This window comes from Protopterus annectens, chromosome 3.part1, assembly GCF_019279795.1.
Source record: "Protopterus annectens isolate FY-2018-M chromosome 3.part1, PAN1.0, whole genome shotgun sequence".
Classification (NCBI taxonomy): domain Eukaryota; kingdom Metazoa; phylum Chordata; order Ceratodontiformes; family Protopteridae; genus Protopterus; species Protopterus annectens.
The window spans coordinates 1,585,188,753-1,585,206,116 of record NC_056732.1 but is presented as its reverse complement, the minus strand read 5'-3'; the positions used below and the strand labels follow the sequence as shown (position 1 = coordinate 1,585,206,116).

Below are 17,364 nucleotides of genomic sequence, written 5' to 3'. Positions count from 1 at the left end.
CCAGGAGGCCCAGTACCAGAAAATCTTATGCAGAAAAATGGAAGAGATTCTGTGCTTGGAACCAGGAACAAGGCATTGACACATCTGTACCAAATATCCCTCGGATTTTACAATACTTAACTGAGATGCTGAACAAAGTCCTTTCTTTCTCATAAATTAAGATTCATGCCTCTGCCATTTCTGCACATTACAATACGGAACCACCTATCTTTTCTCATCCTTTAAGGCAGTACCTCAGAGGGACCAAAAACATTAGGCCTCCAAGGAGAGCACCAATTCTGGCCTGGGACCTCAGTTATGTTTTGGAAAAACTCACTGCCTCCTTTCGAGCTAGCATCAACAGCAGATATAAAATTCTTATCCTGGAAAACCACTCTGCTCCTAGCCATAACCTTTGCAAGGCGAGTCTCGGAGTTACAAGCACTCATGGCTGTGGAACCTTACATCACTTTTCATCCAGACGGTTTTTCTGAGGACAAACCCTACATTTATGCCTAAGGTGGTGTCTAGTGTGGCCCTCCACCAAACCATTCACTTGCCTACCTTTTACCCAAATCCATAGAACAAGGGTGAGAAAATTCTGCATTCTTTGGACATACATGGGCAGTTACGCTTCTACTTGGACAGAACTAAAGCTTTCAGAAAGACTGAGCAACTTTGTGTCCTATGCAGCAAGATCACAAGGAAAGGCCATCTCAAAACAGACTTTCTAAATGGATAGGCCATTGCATCCGTTTCTGCTATTTTCAGCATGACAAATCAGTCCTAAGGGCATTAGGCCTCATTCCACCAGAGAAGCAGCCACTTCAGCAGCCTTCCTCAGAAGGGTACCAACCAACAAAATCTTAGAGGCTGCAACTTGGAGTTTAATGCGCACTTTTACAAAGCACTACCACTTGCCTCTCTACTCTAAGTCTAGAGCAGGCTTCGCCACTGCAGTTCTGCAGGGTCTCATAGCCTTTCCTAATCCTATTTAGCCCAGCCACCCAACCTCAGCTTTGGGATTCTACCCAAGAGTAATGACTGCAACAGTGAAAAACGATGAACATAGTACAGTTGTGTACCTACCATAAACATAGATGTTCGAGGGTATTCACTGTTGCAGTCCAGGTTGCCCACCCACCATCCCCCATCTCTTTGCTGGGACTTACCTGCACTTCTTTATCCTATACAACCTTTTTGGTGTATTTGCTTGTAGATGAAGGAAATGTTATTTTTATGCTTGCATTTCTTATTGGTATATTTTACAGCCTACCTATTTGGGGCACTTGACATCTGGGGCAAGAAAAACTGAAGAAAATGGCGTCTGCTGCATCTTTTATACACCTGGCGCACTGACGTCAGGGAAGAGGTGACAGCAACAGACGCCGTACCTAGACTTTGGAATTCTGGCCGACTGCGGGTAGCCTGCCAGCAGGATAATCCAAGAGTAATGACTGCAACAGTGAATACACTCTAACATCTACATTTATGGTAGGTACACAACTGTACTTTTTGGTTCTTCTGAGGAATTTCCTCTTGCAAAGTAGTGAATGATTTCCTTTCAGTGTCTGATATAGATTTAGCACTAGTTGGCCGCAGACAAGATGTGGAGAAGGTAGAGGTGCATGATTGGATAGGGTTTCAGCCTTGAGCTGTTGGAGACCTCTATCTTTGCAATTTAGCTGACCTGGAGCCTGAGGATCGGCTCTGAACCCATCCGAAAGAATGAAGGCGAGAAGAATAACTCTTGTGGAATGTTATGATAAGTGCATAACTTCTTTTTTGATGCAATCACTGAAAACAGGGCTTTGATGCAATCTAGCCTAAAATCTCTACAGCTGAATGTATGGATAATGGAATTTTGGGGTCTATATTATGTAATCGACTGCTTAGCTTGTCGAACGCCTAAACTTCGACAGCTAAGGGTCGAAAACTTAGAATCTCGAATGGCCTTGTAAGTGATTTTTCATTGGGAAAGAATTTGCTTTGCCATTATTGGGAATTTGCCTTTCCCCAATGTAGAGCAATCCTGGAGTTGGTATATTTAGTTAAGGGAGGTTTGGGGGGGCACAACCCCCTCACATTGGGGGATGTGGTGTGGGGAGCAAAGCCCCCCCCACTTTTTTTACGGTTTGAAAGTTTGTTAGTGGGGCATGGCCAAGAATCCTATGTCCATTATTGAGTCTTTCCAATGGTCTGATCCCCCTCAGGAATAGAAACACACAACCAAGCATGTTTACTGTGTTAAATATCCTGTGTGCGATTTCACTCAGGGTTTATTTAAGTATTTGATTTCCTTGAAACATCCTCAAAGGCCTCTGTTCTTGCTCCTTCCCTGTCTTCCCTTGGCCTCTTGAGTGGAGTTAGATTCCTCAGATGAGGAAGGGCTTGGACTCCAGAAGTCCTGATTCCTCTTTAGAGGAGCTCTCCTTAGGGAACACCATTGCCAGTGTGATGGATTATTTTAAGTGGTATTGACAAGTCTCTGAGATTCAGAAAAGATGATACAAGCTCTTACAGCTAGAATCTGACAAGCCATCTGCTGCTGTTCCTTTTCTGTCTGCCCTTCTAGGTACTTTTTTCTGCAGCTTTTGTACCTCCTCCACCTAAGAAGCCAGATAATCTATTAAGTGCCTGAGGAGTGCAAGTTTCTGTGTGTCCTGCTGACTCTCTTGTAGTGTTGGTTTCCTCTGACAAGCCATCCAAGTTTCTGCCATCTAACCAATCTGTTGCCTTCTGATGAGGATAGTAAGTCTATGGAAAGGCTGGGCAAGAAAGTTTTTACACTGCTGCCACTTTCTCCATTAGGGCTATTAACTACCAGCCTTGTATGAGCAGTATGTTTTGGCTGTCGTTTCTAAAGTTTATAAGGTGGTTTCTGACCTTCTTGACCGAGAAGGCTTAATCACTTTCTCTTAAGCTGTACTTGCTTGCCCCTCAATCAAATGTAAGTATGATTAAGCTGATGCCTCTTCCAGGGCTGCTGCCTTTGGTTCAGATATTAAGCTTCATTCTTGTGTTAGCCTTCAGGCTCTGCTTGAGATTAAGGCCACACATTTGGATGCTCCTTTGGGTAATAAAAACATTTTTTTATTCTGCTGCTGCTGAGCTTTTCAAGTCTCTCAAGGATAAGGGCAAAGTCTTGCAGGAGCTGAAACATGTGTTTTTGTTTCTCCTGTTGCCAAATTTGAGGAACTATACTTCCAAGTCTGCATTTGTCCGTAGGCCATTTCACCCTCCTCCCTAGGGCAAGAAGGGTTCTAGACATGTGCCTCCTGCAAAGTCTGACTCCTGCCACCAGGATAAGCTGGATTCTGTTTGATTTGCTTCCTTCCTTCGGCCAGATACCCTTGTGTCCGTCTTTCCTCTCTCTTCCAGTTTAGCTTTGAATCACTTCATACTCTTGGGTACAGTCCATTGTCTGCCAGAAATGTTTCATGATTTGCAAAATGTTCGTGTTTCACTATGGTAGTCATTACAATTGGGTTATCCTGCTGGCAGGCTACCCGCAGTCTGCCTGAATTCCAAAGTCTAGGTCCGGCGTTGGTTGCTGTCACCTCCTCCTTGACGTCAGTGCGACAGGGGTATAAAATATGCAGCCGACGCCATTTTCTTTAGTCTTTCTTGCCGCGCGGTGCCCGAAGCAAAAGCAGTTAGCAAGTGCTGGTCGGCAGACTCCTGAGATTTTCAAGTTCGCACTTCAGATCCGAAGTCTTCATTAAAAGCTAAGTACCCCGTTGGGAAAACTTTGTTTTCTTGCTCCAGACCGATGTCAGAAAAAGTTAATAATTGTATTTTTTGTGGGAAGCAAATACCTCATAAGGATTTTCATTCTTACTGTATTCCTTGCCTAGGCCCTGACCACGACGTTGCTAGTTGTCTATTTTTGTGCTAGATTTAACCAACGCCCTATTAAGCGTCAGTACGATTTTGCATTTCATTACTTTGGCAGAAGATTTAATTGTATAATGCCGTCGGAACAGCCGACTACCGGAGTTTACAAAAAACGCAAAGAAAAGGGCAGGCATCCGAGGTCCAAAACCGACTAGGCTTCTTCTAGGCCAGTTGCGGGTTCGCCGGTTCTCAGTGAGCCCCTGACCGCTACTTTAGAGCTGCAGGCAGACTCCCACGTGGAGTCAACCAGGCCTACAGAAACTCAAGGTATTGGGTCCAGAGCCGCTGAGCAGGCATAGGCTTCTGAGGGCGTTTTCAGGCCTACACAATTTTATGTTAAAACTACTTCAGCTTCAAAGGCAAAGACTAAAGCAGCTTTAAAGACAAAGAAACAAGTACAGCAGGACCATGGACAGGCCTCCATGGCTAAAAAACAAATGCTCAAAATGGCCGAAGACCTGATTACTTTGATCAGGGGTTCTCACCCCCCTCCTATCAAGAGGACTAGGCAAGAGATAGAATATGAATCTTCAGGTTTCTATTTCTTCTGATTCCTCTTCAGATCAGGAATACTCTCTTCCTCCTTATGAGGATTCTGATGCTGAAGTATCTCCTCGGCTTCTCCTGAGGATTACTCTTGGGGAAACACTGTATACCATGAGGGAGCATTTCCACTGGGAAAGCCAAGATTATGCAGAATCTAAGAAAAGGCTCAGACTTTCTTTTACTCCCTCAGCACAGGCCCCTTGCTATTCCACCTGTGCTAGACATTGTAGATGTATTTTCAGAGTGCAGTCTGACTCCTGACTCCTTACCTCCAGCTCCTGTTAAGCCAGACAGATACCATATGGTTCCAGACTCCCACAAATTTATTTTTAAAAGCCCTGCTGCTGAGCCAGAAACTAACTCTCAGGGTCCCAAGGGGATCAAGGCTTCCACTGCAAAAAACCCTACCCCCTCTGACAGATTCCAGGCCTCTGGACAGATGGGGGAAACAAGATTTACACTTCTGCTACCTTGGCTATAAGGGCTTTAAATTGTCAGTTTCATATGCTTAAATATCAGCAATACATAATGTCACTGCTTAAACAGAAAATGTTGACAAATTCTGAATGTGCTGAAAATAAAGAAATGTTGGATTTATTGCATGCAGCTGCACAAGTTGGAAAGCGTACTTTACAATGGTTTTGATTATTTGGAGGCCTCCTGCAGAGCCGCTGTTACGGGTTCTGTCATTAGGAGGCATGCTTGGTTAAAGGAACAGAATCTGCCTGATCATGTTAAAGCAAAATTATTTAGATGCTCCATTACAGCACAATACCTTGTTTGGTGTTAAAGCAGAAGAGGTGTTGAAGAAAATGGAGGACAAAGCCAAATCTATGCAGACAGTCAAGGATTTCTTACAGGTACAGCCTCCAAGATTTAGCAGACACTGGCCTACAAAGAATTGGTCCTTTCCAGTGTCTGGCCACAAAGAGGCAGATACAGACTCCCTAGAGGCAGACCCCAGCCCCAAGGCTCATACAGGTCTAAACAATGGGGCGCTTCTACCTCCAGAAGTGGAGAAGACAAGTCACTGCCATACAGAAAGCAGTCCCAATGACTTCCCCCTGCCAGTGCCAAGCACTTATCTTCTGACAGCTCCTTTAGGGGGAAAACTTGCACTTTTTTCTCAAAACTGGCACCTAATCACCCAGGACAAATGGGTCTTGAACATAGTGTCACGAGGTTACAGGTTCCACTTTCACACCCTGCCAAGGGCAAACTGTATGCCAGACCTGACAATCAATGAGCAGAGGCACAAAAGCAAGTTTCATCCCTCATCAACATGAGGGCCATTCAGCAAGTACCACAGCAAGAGCAGGGACAAGGATTTTACTCAAGACTTTTCTTGGTGCCCAGAAAGGACAAAGCCTGGAGGCCAATACTGGACCTATCTATTCTAAACACATGCCTGGATATTCCAAAATTCAAAATGTTGACTCTGCAGCAGCTTCTGCCAATGCTGGGCAAGAAGGCTTGGCTTGTAACTTTAGACCTAAAAGAGGCATACCTACATGTCCCAATCAGATGGTCAATCAAAAGATACCTTACATTCATAGCTGGCTCAAAGCACTACCAATTCTCTGCGCTGCCCTTTGGCTCATCTACTGTGCCCAGAGTCTTCACAAAATGCCTGACACCAGTAATTGCATTTTGCAGACAGGGGAATACAAATATATCCTTACTTGGACGACTGCCTTATTCAAGCAAAGAACAAGGACATACTACTACAGCATCTGGCGTTTGTAAAAAGATTATTAACATGCCTAGGGTACACCGTAAACGAAAATAAATCAAAACCTGTACACTCTCGAGAGATAATATTCCAGGGTGCAAGCTTAAGTACAACTGCCCAGATGGCTTATCTCACGCCAGACAAAGGCAACTGACTACTTGTATCAAAATGTTGGCAACAAACACCCAGTTAACTGCAAGAAAAATTCTGCAGGCTTTGGGCCTCATGGCATCCTGCATTCTGCTAATTCCATATGAAAGATTGCATGAGGAAACTACAATGGTATCTAAAGTGTTTGGACTCAACATTGCCACAGCCTGGAAACAATTACACTCATTCCCTGCCTGCAACAGGAGTTTCAATGGTGGGCAAAGGCCTGTCACCACAAGGGGCAGCCATTCACCATACCCCCAGCCAGGCAGACATTGACAACAGATGCACCAGGTTATGCCTGGGGGGCCCACATGGCAGGAAGTTGTATTCAGGGCATCATGGTCCGCAATCCAGATGCATCTACATATCAATCAAAAAGAGATGCTAGCTGTTAAAAATGCACTGACAGCCTTCAAGGATCTACTTCATTCAGGACGACTATTGATAAAGATGGACAATACTACAGTCATGTGGTATATAAACAAGCAGGGAGGCGCACATTCCTACCCCCTTTGCAGACTAGCCATGACTTTGTGGGACACAGCATTGACTTACCAAGTACATCTGCAAGTAATTCCTGCCAGGAAAGATAAATACTCTGGCAGACGAGCTAAGCAGAAACCTCATGGATCCCCACAAGTGGAAATTGGATCCACAGATTTTCAACATAACAAGGAATTGGGGATGCCCGGACATAGATCTATTTGCCTCCCCTCACAACTGCCAACTACAGATTCTGCACAAGGACTTATACTTATCACAAGCAAGCATGGAAAGTGGATGCTCTATCTTTCAGCTGGAGAATCTTAACAGTATATGCCTTTTCCCCCATTACCTCTCCTCCAAGGTACTCCTAAAGGTCAGACGAGAGAAGCCTAAAATGATACTGATTGCCCCAGACTGGTCCCGCCAGCACAGGTACCCAATCCTAAGGAACTTGACTCAATGCCCAGCATGGACATTACCTCATATTCCTCACTTACTGACCCAACAAAACAATCTGATCCTGCACACCCAACTCAGGACCTTTAAATCGTGCAGAATGGCTGATAATGTAGCTTTTCAAAACACACACCTGTCTAAAGTGGTTATGGATGTCATCTTGGGGGCTAGGAGGCCCAGTACCAGAAAATCTTATGCAGAAAAATGGAAGAAATTCTATGCTTCGATCCAGGCACAGGGAATTGAAATGATTGTACCGGATATCCCTCAGATTTTGCAATATGTAACGGAGATGCTGGACAAATTAATAAATTAAGATTCATGCCTCTGCCATTTCAGCTCATTACAATACAAAGCCACCTATTTTTTCTTAGCCTTTTATTAAGGTAGTACCTCAGAGGAGCCAATAACTTACGGCCTCTGAGGAGATCCACAATACCTGCATGGGACCTCAATTATGTCTTGGAAAAACTCACTCTGCCTCCTTTTGAGCCAGCCATTACAGCGGATATAAAATTTTTATCGTGGAAAACAGCTCTGCTCCTAGCAATAACCTCTGCAAGACGAGGCCATGGAACCTTTTATCATTTTCCATCCAGATAGGGTTTCTCCAAGGCCGAACCCCACATTTATGCCCAGTGTGGCCCTCAACCAAACTATTCATTTGCCTACCTTTTATCCAAACCCACAGAATTAGGGTGAGAAACTTCTGCATTCTTTGGACATACACAGACAGCTGTGCTTCTACTTGGACAGAACCAAAGCTTTCAGAAAGACTGAGCAATTACTGGTAGCATATGCTGCAGGATCACAAGGAAAGGCCATCTCAAAGCAGACTACTTCAAAGTGGATAGGTCACTGCATTCGTTTATGCTTTTCTCAACATGGCAAATCGGTGCCTAAGGGCATTAGGCCACATTCAACCAGAGCAGCAGCTACTTCAGCAGCCTTCCTCAGAGAAGTGCCAACCAAAGGTATTTTAGAGGCTGCAACCTGGTGTTCAGTACACACTTTTACAAAGCGCTACCACTTACCACTGTACCCCAAATCCAGGGCAGGCTATGCCACTGCAGTTCTGCAGGGCCTCATAGCTGCTCCTAATTTATATCTAGTTCCAACCTCCCAACCTTACCTTTGGGATTCAACCCAGTTGTAATGACCAACAGTGAAACACTATGGACATAGTACAGTTGTGTACCTACCATAAATGTAGATGTTAGAGTGTATTCACTGTTAGTCTAGGTTACCCACCCGCCATCCCCCTTATCCGTACTTCTCTATACAATCTATGTGGTGTATTTGCTTGCAAATGAAAGAAACCTGTTACTTGGTGCATGCATGCTTTATTGACATTTTTAGCTTACCCTGCTGCGGGCACCTGACATCTGGGGCAAGGAAAACTGAAGAAAATGGCGTTGGCTGCATCTTTTTATACCCCTGTCGCACTGACTGGGAGGAGGCGACAGCAACCGACACCGGATCTAGACTTTGGAATTCAGGCCGACCTGAGGGTAGCCTGCCAGCAGGATAACCCAGTTGTAATGACTGCAACAGTGAATACACTCTAACATCTATATTTATGGTAGGTACACAACTGTACTTTCCCTCCTCCCTTTTTTGGCATTAGTCATCCTTCTTGGGACTTGCCTTCCTTTTCCAGAGGTTCTTAACTCTTTTTTTGGCTCAGGGCACCATTCACGCTGTTACTCCTAACTGTGAAGAGAAGGAGATTTATTCCAGGGTCGGTCTTGTCCTACAGAAGGAGGGTACGTGGAGACCATTTCTGCATCTTTCCAGGCTGAGCACCTTTCTTTTGGATGCTATCTGTGTAGACTTTTTTTCTCTTCTACCCAAGGCTTTTTCTGCTATCTGTGGATTGCAGAGATGCATATGTTCACATCCTGGCCATCCCCTCTAAAGAATTTTTTTGCGTTGTGTTTTCCATGCATGTTTTGTTCTCTGCTCTGCCCTTTGACCTCCCTTATGCCCCAAGGGTATTCACCAAATGTCTCGATCCTGTCATTGCTCTTTGCAGGGTTCAAGGAATTCAGGTTTTTCCTGTTTAGGTCTGCTTTTTCAAGCACCTTTATCCAGCTCTCTGCTTCGGTATCTTAAGTTCACTGTTTTCCTGTTAGTCAGGGGTTCACCATAAAGTTTCAGAAGTCTGTTCCAACACCTTAGAGGTTCATAGGTAGGTACTAGGCTATCTGCTTGAAGGCATTTATAAGCCTAGCCAGAATGTATTGGCTTTCGCCGCTCCCATAGATTAGTTCCCTGTGCCTCTGTCTAGCAGAGCCATTGAAGTGATCCCCGGGATAAACAGTTTCCCATCCACTCATCAAGGTTTCATTTGAGAGTTAGTGAGGAGCTCTGTCTAATGTAGATTGGAATCTTGTTCCAGAGCATGGGAAGTCTCTGGGACAGGAATCTATCCCTCCAGCACGTTCTGTTTATTGCGGTGAGGTTTACATCCTTAGAGTGTGTGGCTCGAGGGGGTATGGTTTTATTTAGGTGGAGCATGTCCATCAATTCTGGGTTGGACTTGGCTTTGTATGTCAGGCAGAGTACAGCTGGAGTTTCTTCAGTCGAGCTGCATAGGGTATCTGTTTTAGGACAGTGATCCTCTTGGTGAGGTATTTCTGTGGTCTTTCCAGCTGTTGCAGGTGTCTTTTGTAAGGTGCATCCCAAATGGGACATTGCACTCTATGGTGGGTCTGATGAGTGATGTGTAGAGGGGCACAATGACCTCTTTTGATCTGGATGCAAACCCTTTTGTGATTAGGTGGGCCACATAGAAGGATTTTCTAACCACTTTGGCAATGTGATTATCAAGGAGAGATTGCTATCTACTTGGGTCCTCAGATCCCTTAAGTCTTCCACATTTAGGGGTATACCACCTATATGGTAGTTTGTGGGTATTTTGTTTTTTCCAAAGGGGATGACTATGCCCTTTGGCATTTAGATTGAGGCCATGTTTCTGATACCAGGTATCTGTCTCAGTGAGACCCTTTTGGGGGATGTGTGTGTCATCCTGAGAGTCAATTATAGCCCCTAGTTTGCGAACTTGGTCAGCCATAGACCTCCGGTGCTTGCCTGTACCTCTGAGAAGTATATGCTGAACAGGAGGGATCCTAGGACTGAGCCCTGGGGAACGCCACTTGTAACCAGTTTAGTCAGACTTGGCTCCCGCAGCTCTTGCCATGTGGGTTCTGTCCATGTGCCAGTTGACAACCCATCTCGTGGCGTAGGAGTTTATTCAGGGTGGTGAGCTTGTCTATAGTACCAGAATGGGGAATGGTGTTGAAGGCCTTTGCGAGGTCTAGGTAGGCTGTGTGGACCACCTCTCCTCTCGTCTATAGCCTTGGTAACTGTCTCTAAGAAGTCCACTAGGTTTAGGAGGCATGATCTGCCCTTAAAGCCGAACTGGGTAGGGTCCAGTATTTGGAGGTGCCCAGTGTCGCTGTTAATGAGATACATGAAGATGCGCTCCATAGCCTTGCAGACCAAGCTAGTGAGGCTTATAGGGCGATAGTTCCTGGGGTCTGTTGTGGCTCCACCTTTGTGGAGCAGAACTACAGTTGCTGTGCACCACTCTATGGGCACATAGCCTGTGGAGAGTCTGAGTTTGGACAGTGTGTTTAGGTGAAGGGTTCATCTTTGAGCTCGTGTAGGATGCAGTCTGGGACACCATACAGTCCCATTGATGCTGTGTTTTTGGCTTTGGAGAGTGCTGTTTTAACCCGAGTGTCACAGGCACTACATTCTTCTGATATGGTTATAGGACCTTTTGGGGGTGAGAGGGAGGTGAAGTTTGCACTGAACCTGTCTGCTAGAATGTTGGCGATATCGGTAGGTTCAGTGTATTTTGTGCCATTCTGCACAAACCCTGAGCAGATCTGCAAATTGCCACTTAGATTCTTGACATAGCTAAAGAATGCCTTGTGGTTATCTTTGGAGTCCTTGGCAACTTTTCTTTCGAAGCTAGCCTTGGATGATTTTGAGGGATACGTTTCTTGCTGATACTGATCAGGGATTTTGCTCTTTTCTGTACTAGTTTCCTCCTATTGTATAGCTTGTTTATGGCAGGGGTCCACCTGACTGGTTTCCTTTTCTTGAAGGAGTGAGTCTTGGTTTTGCTTGAGAGATAGCATGATCCATGCATTCTTCTCTGGGTAATATTTTTTCCATGGCTGTACGCTTCACAGTCACATTTTTAAGACCTCTTTTCATTATAAAAAAAAAAAAAAAAAAAAAACCCATAAAAAAAAAAAACTATTACTTAGATGCCGTTGTAGTTTTTTCATCATTGATTCACAACTTTGTTTTCTATCAAACCAGGTTTATTCCCCACTTTGTTCCTGTGACCATTGAATGTAAAAACAGAGGAAAGCTCAATTTTAACTGCTTCCCTCAATTGATAAAACTTGCTCAAAATCCAGTGAAGCACCTGCATGGCCATTAGTGCATTCATTGTCTTGGTCAACATTATCGGGGAAACTCTTCCATGGTGCACTGCATGTTATCCAAATTGCTTCTCAACATTCTAGGTGATTTTTATACATTTGTCTTCATTTGAACCTATGTTACAAAGACTTTGTTTTAATGAAAACCCTCAAAAATGTTTTCAAAGTGCGCACCCATCCAGTATTAGCTTGAGCACACGCAACAATTATGTACATAATCAAAAAATGAAGCTTAACCTTCCAGATAAATGCAGTTTCCCTGAATATTCAGCTGCACTTGTACTTTACCACTTTTTAGTTACCTTCAAAATATTTGTGAGATCGTGGATTATATGTTTATACAATCCATCGACAATTTAACTAAGTCAACAAAGGTACAGTCTTTTTAGACGCTTTTTCTTGCAAAGCTGTATTTCACAAATGAGAGAGATGCTTTTTGGTGTCCATTTTATTTGCTATTTTCACTGTTGCTGGTCTTCCTGTTTCTCAATCCCCCAACGCCAGACTCTGATTCAAGTCCAAAGTACACTCCAGGTTCTTCTAGTCAACTCCTGCCCCCCCTCTTAATGTGTTTCTCAAACATATTTCTTTGGAGCATTGGAAAAGGTTTTACTGACTCTCTCTCTTTATGAACTTTACTATGAGCAATGCTTGCTGACTCAATTTTTTTGGTTGGGTAAACATTTTTATTTTCTCCTTAGTGTGTTCTGTATCAAATGCCTTTGATCTTTCAGGAAAAAAAATATGTTCCTTCTAGTTTCTCTGGTTTGTGTGTGTCTTTCGGCTTTTCCCGGTTAGGGGTCACCACAGCGGAACTCCGGTCCGCTAATGATTGGTAGTTGATTTTTACGTGCTGAGTTACCAGCCCTGACGCACAACCTTAAACGAAGGTACGCCCATTCACGCACATCTCCAAGCAGAAGACGCTCTAGCTGAGAATTTAACCGGACAGCGTCTTACTGTGAGGTGACATACTACCGCAGCACCACCTCTGGTATAGCAGAAATATTAAGTGCTGTCTGTGTGCTCCTTCTTGTAACGGTTATTTTTTGAAGCGGCTGTTATTGAAGAAACCTCATCCTCAGCCAGCTTTTTCTTCATTTCAACCTATGATTTTTGCTTTCAGTTCATCACAGTTAAAATTAATTTTTTTTCCTTTTTTGTTTGATATATTCCTTCATGGTTTCGTGAGCCATGGTGGTACAGCGGTAGCGTTGTTGTTTCACAGCGAGAGGTTATCCTATTCGATTCTTTGCTGGAGTGCCTTCTGTGTAGAGTCTGCATGTCCTCCCCGTGGTAGAGTGGCCTCCGAAAGACGTGTGAATGGGCGTGCCTTCGCTGAAGGTTGGATGTCGGGCTGGCATCTCGGCACCATAAAAATCTACTGCCAATCATTAGCGGACTGGAGTTCTGCTGAGACTACCCCTAACAGAGAAAAGCCGAAAAGGCTAACCTTTTCCTTCATGGCTTCATTTATTTTAATTGGCTCTGTACATTTGATATATTTTCCTCTAAATTACTGGAAGCCATCTCTTGAACCAAAGCTTGAGTTTTTTTTTTTGAAGAGCTGCAAAGTCCATTCCAGACAGCGTTTTTCTTAACCTTTGCTATTGATTTTCTTTCAGGCTTTCCAAAATTTTGTTGCTGTCATTCAGGCAGTGTACTTAATAGTTAATAACTGAATTTTACCCAAAAACAATTTTATTGGCACTTTCATCTTCTCCTTCTCTGTATTCATTGTGTAGAGCTGAAGTTGAGCTGCTATTTGGTGTGCAACTATTGGAGTCCAAAAGGTACCACTGGGACAAAAAAAAAACTTTAGAGAGATTAGTGTACACAACACTTTCTAGAGAGATTACTGAAGTGACTGCAGTTTGCGTCTGTATTCTTTGCTGCATTATGTTGTAATGTGTGTTTGCAGCTCCCTTGCAGTTGTTTGACACTTGGGGGGGATTACGTGACTGTATTCTAGATGTGGACTCGTAATCAGTTCTGGAATAGTAATGGTGCCAGAGTTCTTGTCTGGTAGCAGTTTTTTGTATTATTGTACAACACTTTTTTTCTGTTTGTGACCATTCGGTATGGATTGTGTTCTTCATTAATGTATTAATTAAATGTGGATATACTTTCCATCTTTACTACCATGGATTTACGTGAAAAGTGTCTTCCAGGCAAGTAGTCTTAACAGAATTTGCATGCTTAAATTTATTTGTGTGGGCAGAGTGTCTAACCCATTAACTTCACTATTGATGGGTTGGGTATTAGAAATGTTTGGTATAGCAGCGCAAGCATAAACTTAAGCGAAAGCAATTGTACAAAAGAAAATCCATGAATTTTGGGACCATAGTATTTATTTATTTATATATATATATATATATATATGTATATATATATATATATATATATATATATATATATATATATATATTTTTTGTTTTGAGACCATTTGAAGAAGATAAAACTAGAATCCATAGAAACCACAAAGGCATCTGGTTTATTTTTAATTGCGGTTGTTTCAGAGAGAATGAACTTGCAGAAATGACAACTTTGTAATGGTTTTCAGATGGTCTTAATATTTGTAATGTAATAAAGAAAAATATGCTTTGCTTTGTATAAAATTTGTATTAATACACTAACATTTGGAATAATTTTTTGTTTTTTCATAGAGCTTCTGATGAAAAAATGAATGGCAAGAAGTTTAATGAATGTGTGGGCTCTTGCCAAGAGGTTCCAGGAAAAGAAGACTTGAAGGAAACTGAGACAAAAGAAGAGGCAGAATTAACAGTGGTGAAAGAGGGGAAGGAGGTAGATGGTCAAGAGAATGGAGACGCCACGGAGGTTAAAGTGAGCAATGAGAAAGCAGCAGTTCAGGCGAAGGAGAATGTAGAAATGGAGGTGAAGCCAACTGCTGCAGAACTAATGGAAGAAAGGGAGGTGAAGCAGGCTGCTGCAGAACTGATGGAGGAAAAGGAAGAGGTGGAGGTGATGCAGACTGCTGTGGAACCAGAGGGGGACAATGAGGTGAAAGGTACTGTGGAAGCAGAGGAGATGCTTGAAGATACCAACAAAGATGAGGGGAAAGATGTAGAAGAGATGAAAGATGTAGAAGAGATGACTGTGGATGAGAAGGAAGTACTTGATGAAGTGGCTGAGGGAGAAATGGAGGAAGAGGATGATGAAGAGGATGCCGAACTTCAAAGCTGGTGAGTCTGAGCATTGGTGTAGCAGTTAAGTATACGGGACATTTTAAACTTTGGATGCATTTAGCATTGTATGCATGTGAAAAATCCTTCCAAGACCTTTTATAAATGTTACTGAATTTCAGTAAAGTATCTCATTTTATTCGTATTCCACTCTGCCATACAAGGCAAGCTACATAACAGACACTGGTTACCTCTTAGCTGGCTGTAGTATGCCGAGTGCAGTGACAGAACTTTGAGTCTGTCCGTGTAGGACATCTTTAGACCTTGTTTCCTTTTTGTAAGGTATCCCTACGGATGTTTCAGTTTTTGCATGTTAAGTGAATTTATCATTTCAGACATAGGAACACATACATTAATAGAAAAGAAAACTGACTATATTAACACTTTCATTTTCATTTGTATACATTCCACGTTACAGAAGTTCTTTATAATCACCATCAGTCAGTTTAACTAACATAAATTGCTCCCTTTCTGCAATTCCTTAAATCACACTCATTTTCTTGAACATTATTCTCCATGTGTTCCTACAAATTCCATAGTTACAGCAATTTGCTTCCCCAAGGTATGAGTGCATTGTATATGGATTTTTCTTGATCTGCCAACTCCTTACACTCCCAAAAACATGCTCCCAGTTGCTTTAACTTTTCTTCATCACACCTCCAGCTTTTGCTTTCTACTAGAGGAAAATTTCAGTCTGCTTGTGGTAAAAATATGCTTATACAAACAATTCCAAGCAAAAATCCTACGTTTTCTGGACTTTTGCATATTTGGGAGCCATAAACATGTCCTCCCATTGTTCCTTTGTAAATTACTTTTCCATTCTCTCTTCGCTGTCTTTTCTAACTTGTGATTATTGCAGCTGTTGTACAATGTTCTGTATGCTCTAGGAATTGTCCCTTTTTAAAAGCATTTTGTGTTCCAGGTTTGACTAAAAACTCTCACCAGAGTAGGCCTTTCATTTAGGACTCTCTCATTGCTATCTCTTTTTCCCATACTTTGATATCAGTCCATGGTAGAGAAGGCCGTATCTAACCTGCAGATGTTCGTGTTACACTGCTGCAGTCATTACACTTGGCTTATCCTGCCGTCAGGTGGTCGTGCAGTCTGCCAGAGTTCCAAATTCTTGGTCCGGCGTCTGTTGCTGTCGCTTCTTCCCTGACGTCAGTGCGACAGGGGTATACAAGATGCATCTGCCGCCATTTTCTTCAGTCTTTCTTGCTGTGCGGTGCCCGAAGCAGAAGCAGTTCGCAAGTGCCGGTCGGCCGACTCCTGAGATTTTTGAAGTTCAGATCCGAAGTCTTCAATAAAGCCAAGTACCCCGTTGGGGAAACTTTTTTTTTTCTTGCCTCAGACCTATGTCAGAAAAAGTTAATTGTATTTCTTGTGGGGAAGCAAATACCTCATAAGGACTTCCACTCTTACTGTATTCCATGCCTAGGCCCTGATCACGACGTCACTAGTTGTCGGTTTTGTGCTAGATTTAACAAATCACTATAAAAAGATGTTTTGATTTTGCTTTGCACTACTTTGGACGAAGGTTCAATTATACTATGCTGTCGGATCAACCGACCGAAAAAACGCAAAGACAAGGATAAAGACAGGCATCCGAGGTCCAAAACAGATGACGAAACCTCTTCTAGGCCAGTCGCTGGTTCTCAGTGAGGCGCTTTCGCAGCCCCTGACACCCGCTACCTCAGCCACAGGCTGCCTCGGTCTCCCACGTAGAGACAACTAGGCCTCTGGAAACTCTAGGTATTGGGCCTACAGAAACTAATCCCTCAGATGGGTCCGGAGCCGCTGAGCAGGCATCGGCTTCTGAGGGTGATTTCAGACCTTCACAAGTTAACATTAAAGCAACAGCCAAGTCAAAAGTACCATTAAAGCAACAGCCAAGTCAAAAGTACCATTAAAGACAAAGAAGCAAGTACAGCATTCTCCTGGACAGTTCTCCATGTCTAAGAAACAGATGCTTAAAATGGCCAAAGACCTCATTACTCTAATCGGGGGTTGTCATCCCTTCCTGAGAAGGCCTAGGCAGGATACAGACTATGATTCCTCTGATCAGGTTTCAATTTCCTCTGATTCCTCTTCAGACCAGGGATACGCTCTACCCCCCTAATGAGGACTCTGCTGAAGAATCTATCCCTTCAGCCTCTCCTCCTGAGGATTATTCTTTTGGGGAAACTTTGCATACCATGAGGGAGCATTTCCAATGGGAAAGTCAGGATTATTCAGAATCCAAAAAAAGGCTCGGGGATTTCCTTTCATTGTCTCAGCACAGGCCCCTGGCTATTCCGCCTGTGCTAGATATTGTGGAAGATGTGTTCTCTGAATCCAGCTTATCTCCTGATTCTTAGCCCCCTGCACCAGCCAAGCCAGATAGGTATTATAGAGTCCCTGACTCTCAAGTTACTTTATAAAAAACATTCTGCTGATCCAGAATCTATTT

General features: G+C 43.3%; 1 protein-coding gene across 1 annotated transcript in view; it reads left to right on the top strand.

Moving 5' to 3' along the window:
- The window catches only part of LOC122798565 (transcription elongation factor spt5-like), a 98,748-nt gene extending 83,803 nt beyond the window's left edge, over window positions 1-14,945 (top strand). The window contains exon 2 of the mRNA XM_044067617.1: window positions 14,379-14,945. Within this exon, the coding sequence (XP_043923552.1) occupies window positions 14,379-14,919 (541 nt within the window). The 3' untranslated portion in view covers window positions 14,920-14,945. The remainder of the gene's footprint in view (window positions 1-14,378) is intronic.
- The last annotated feature ends 2,419 nt before the right edge of the window (window positions 14,946-17,364 follow it).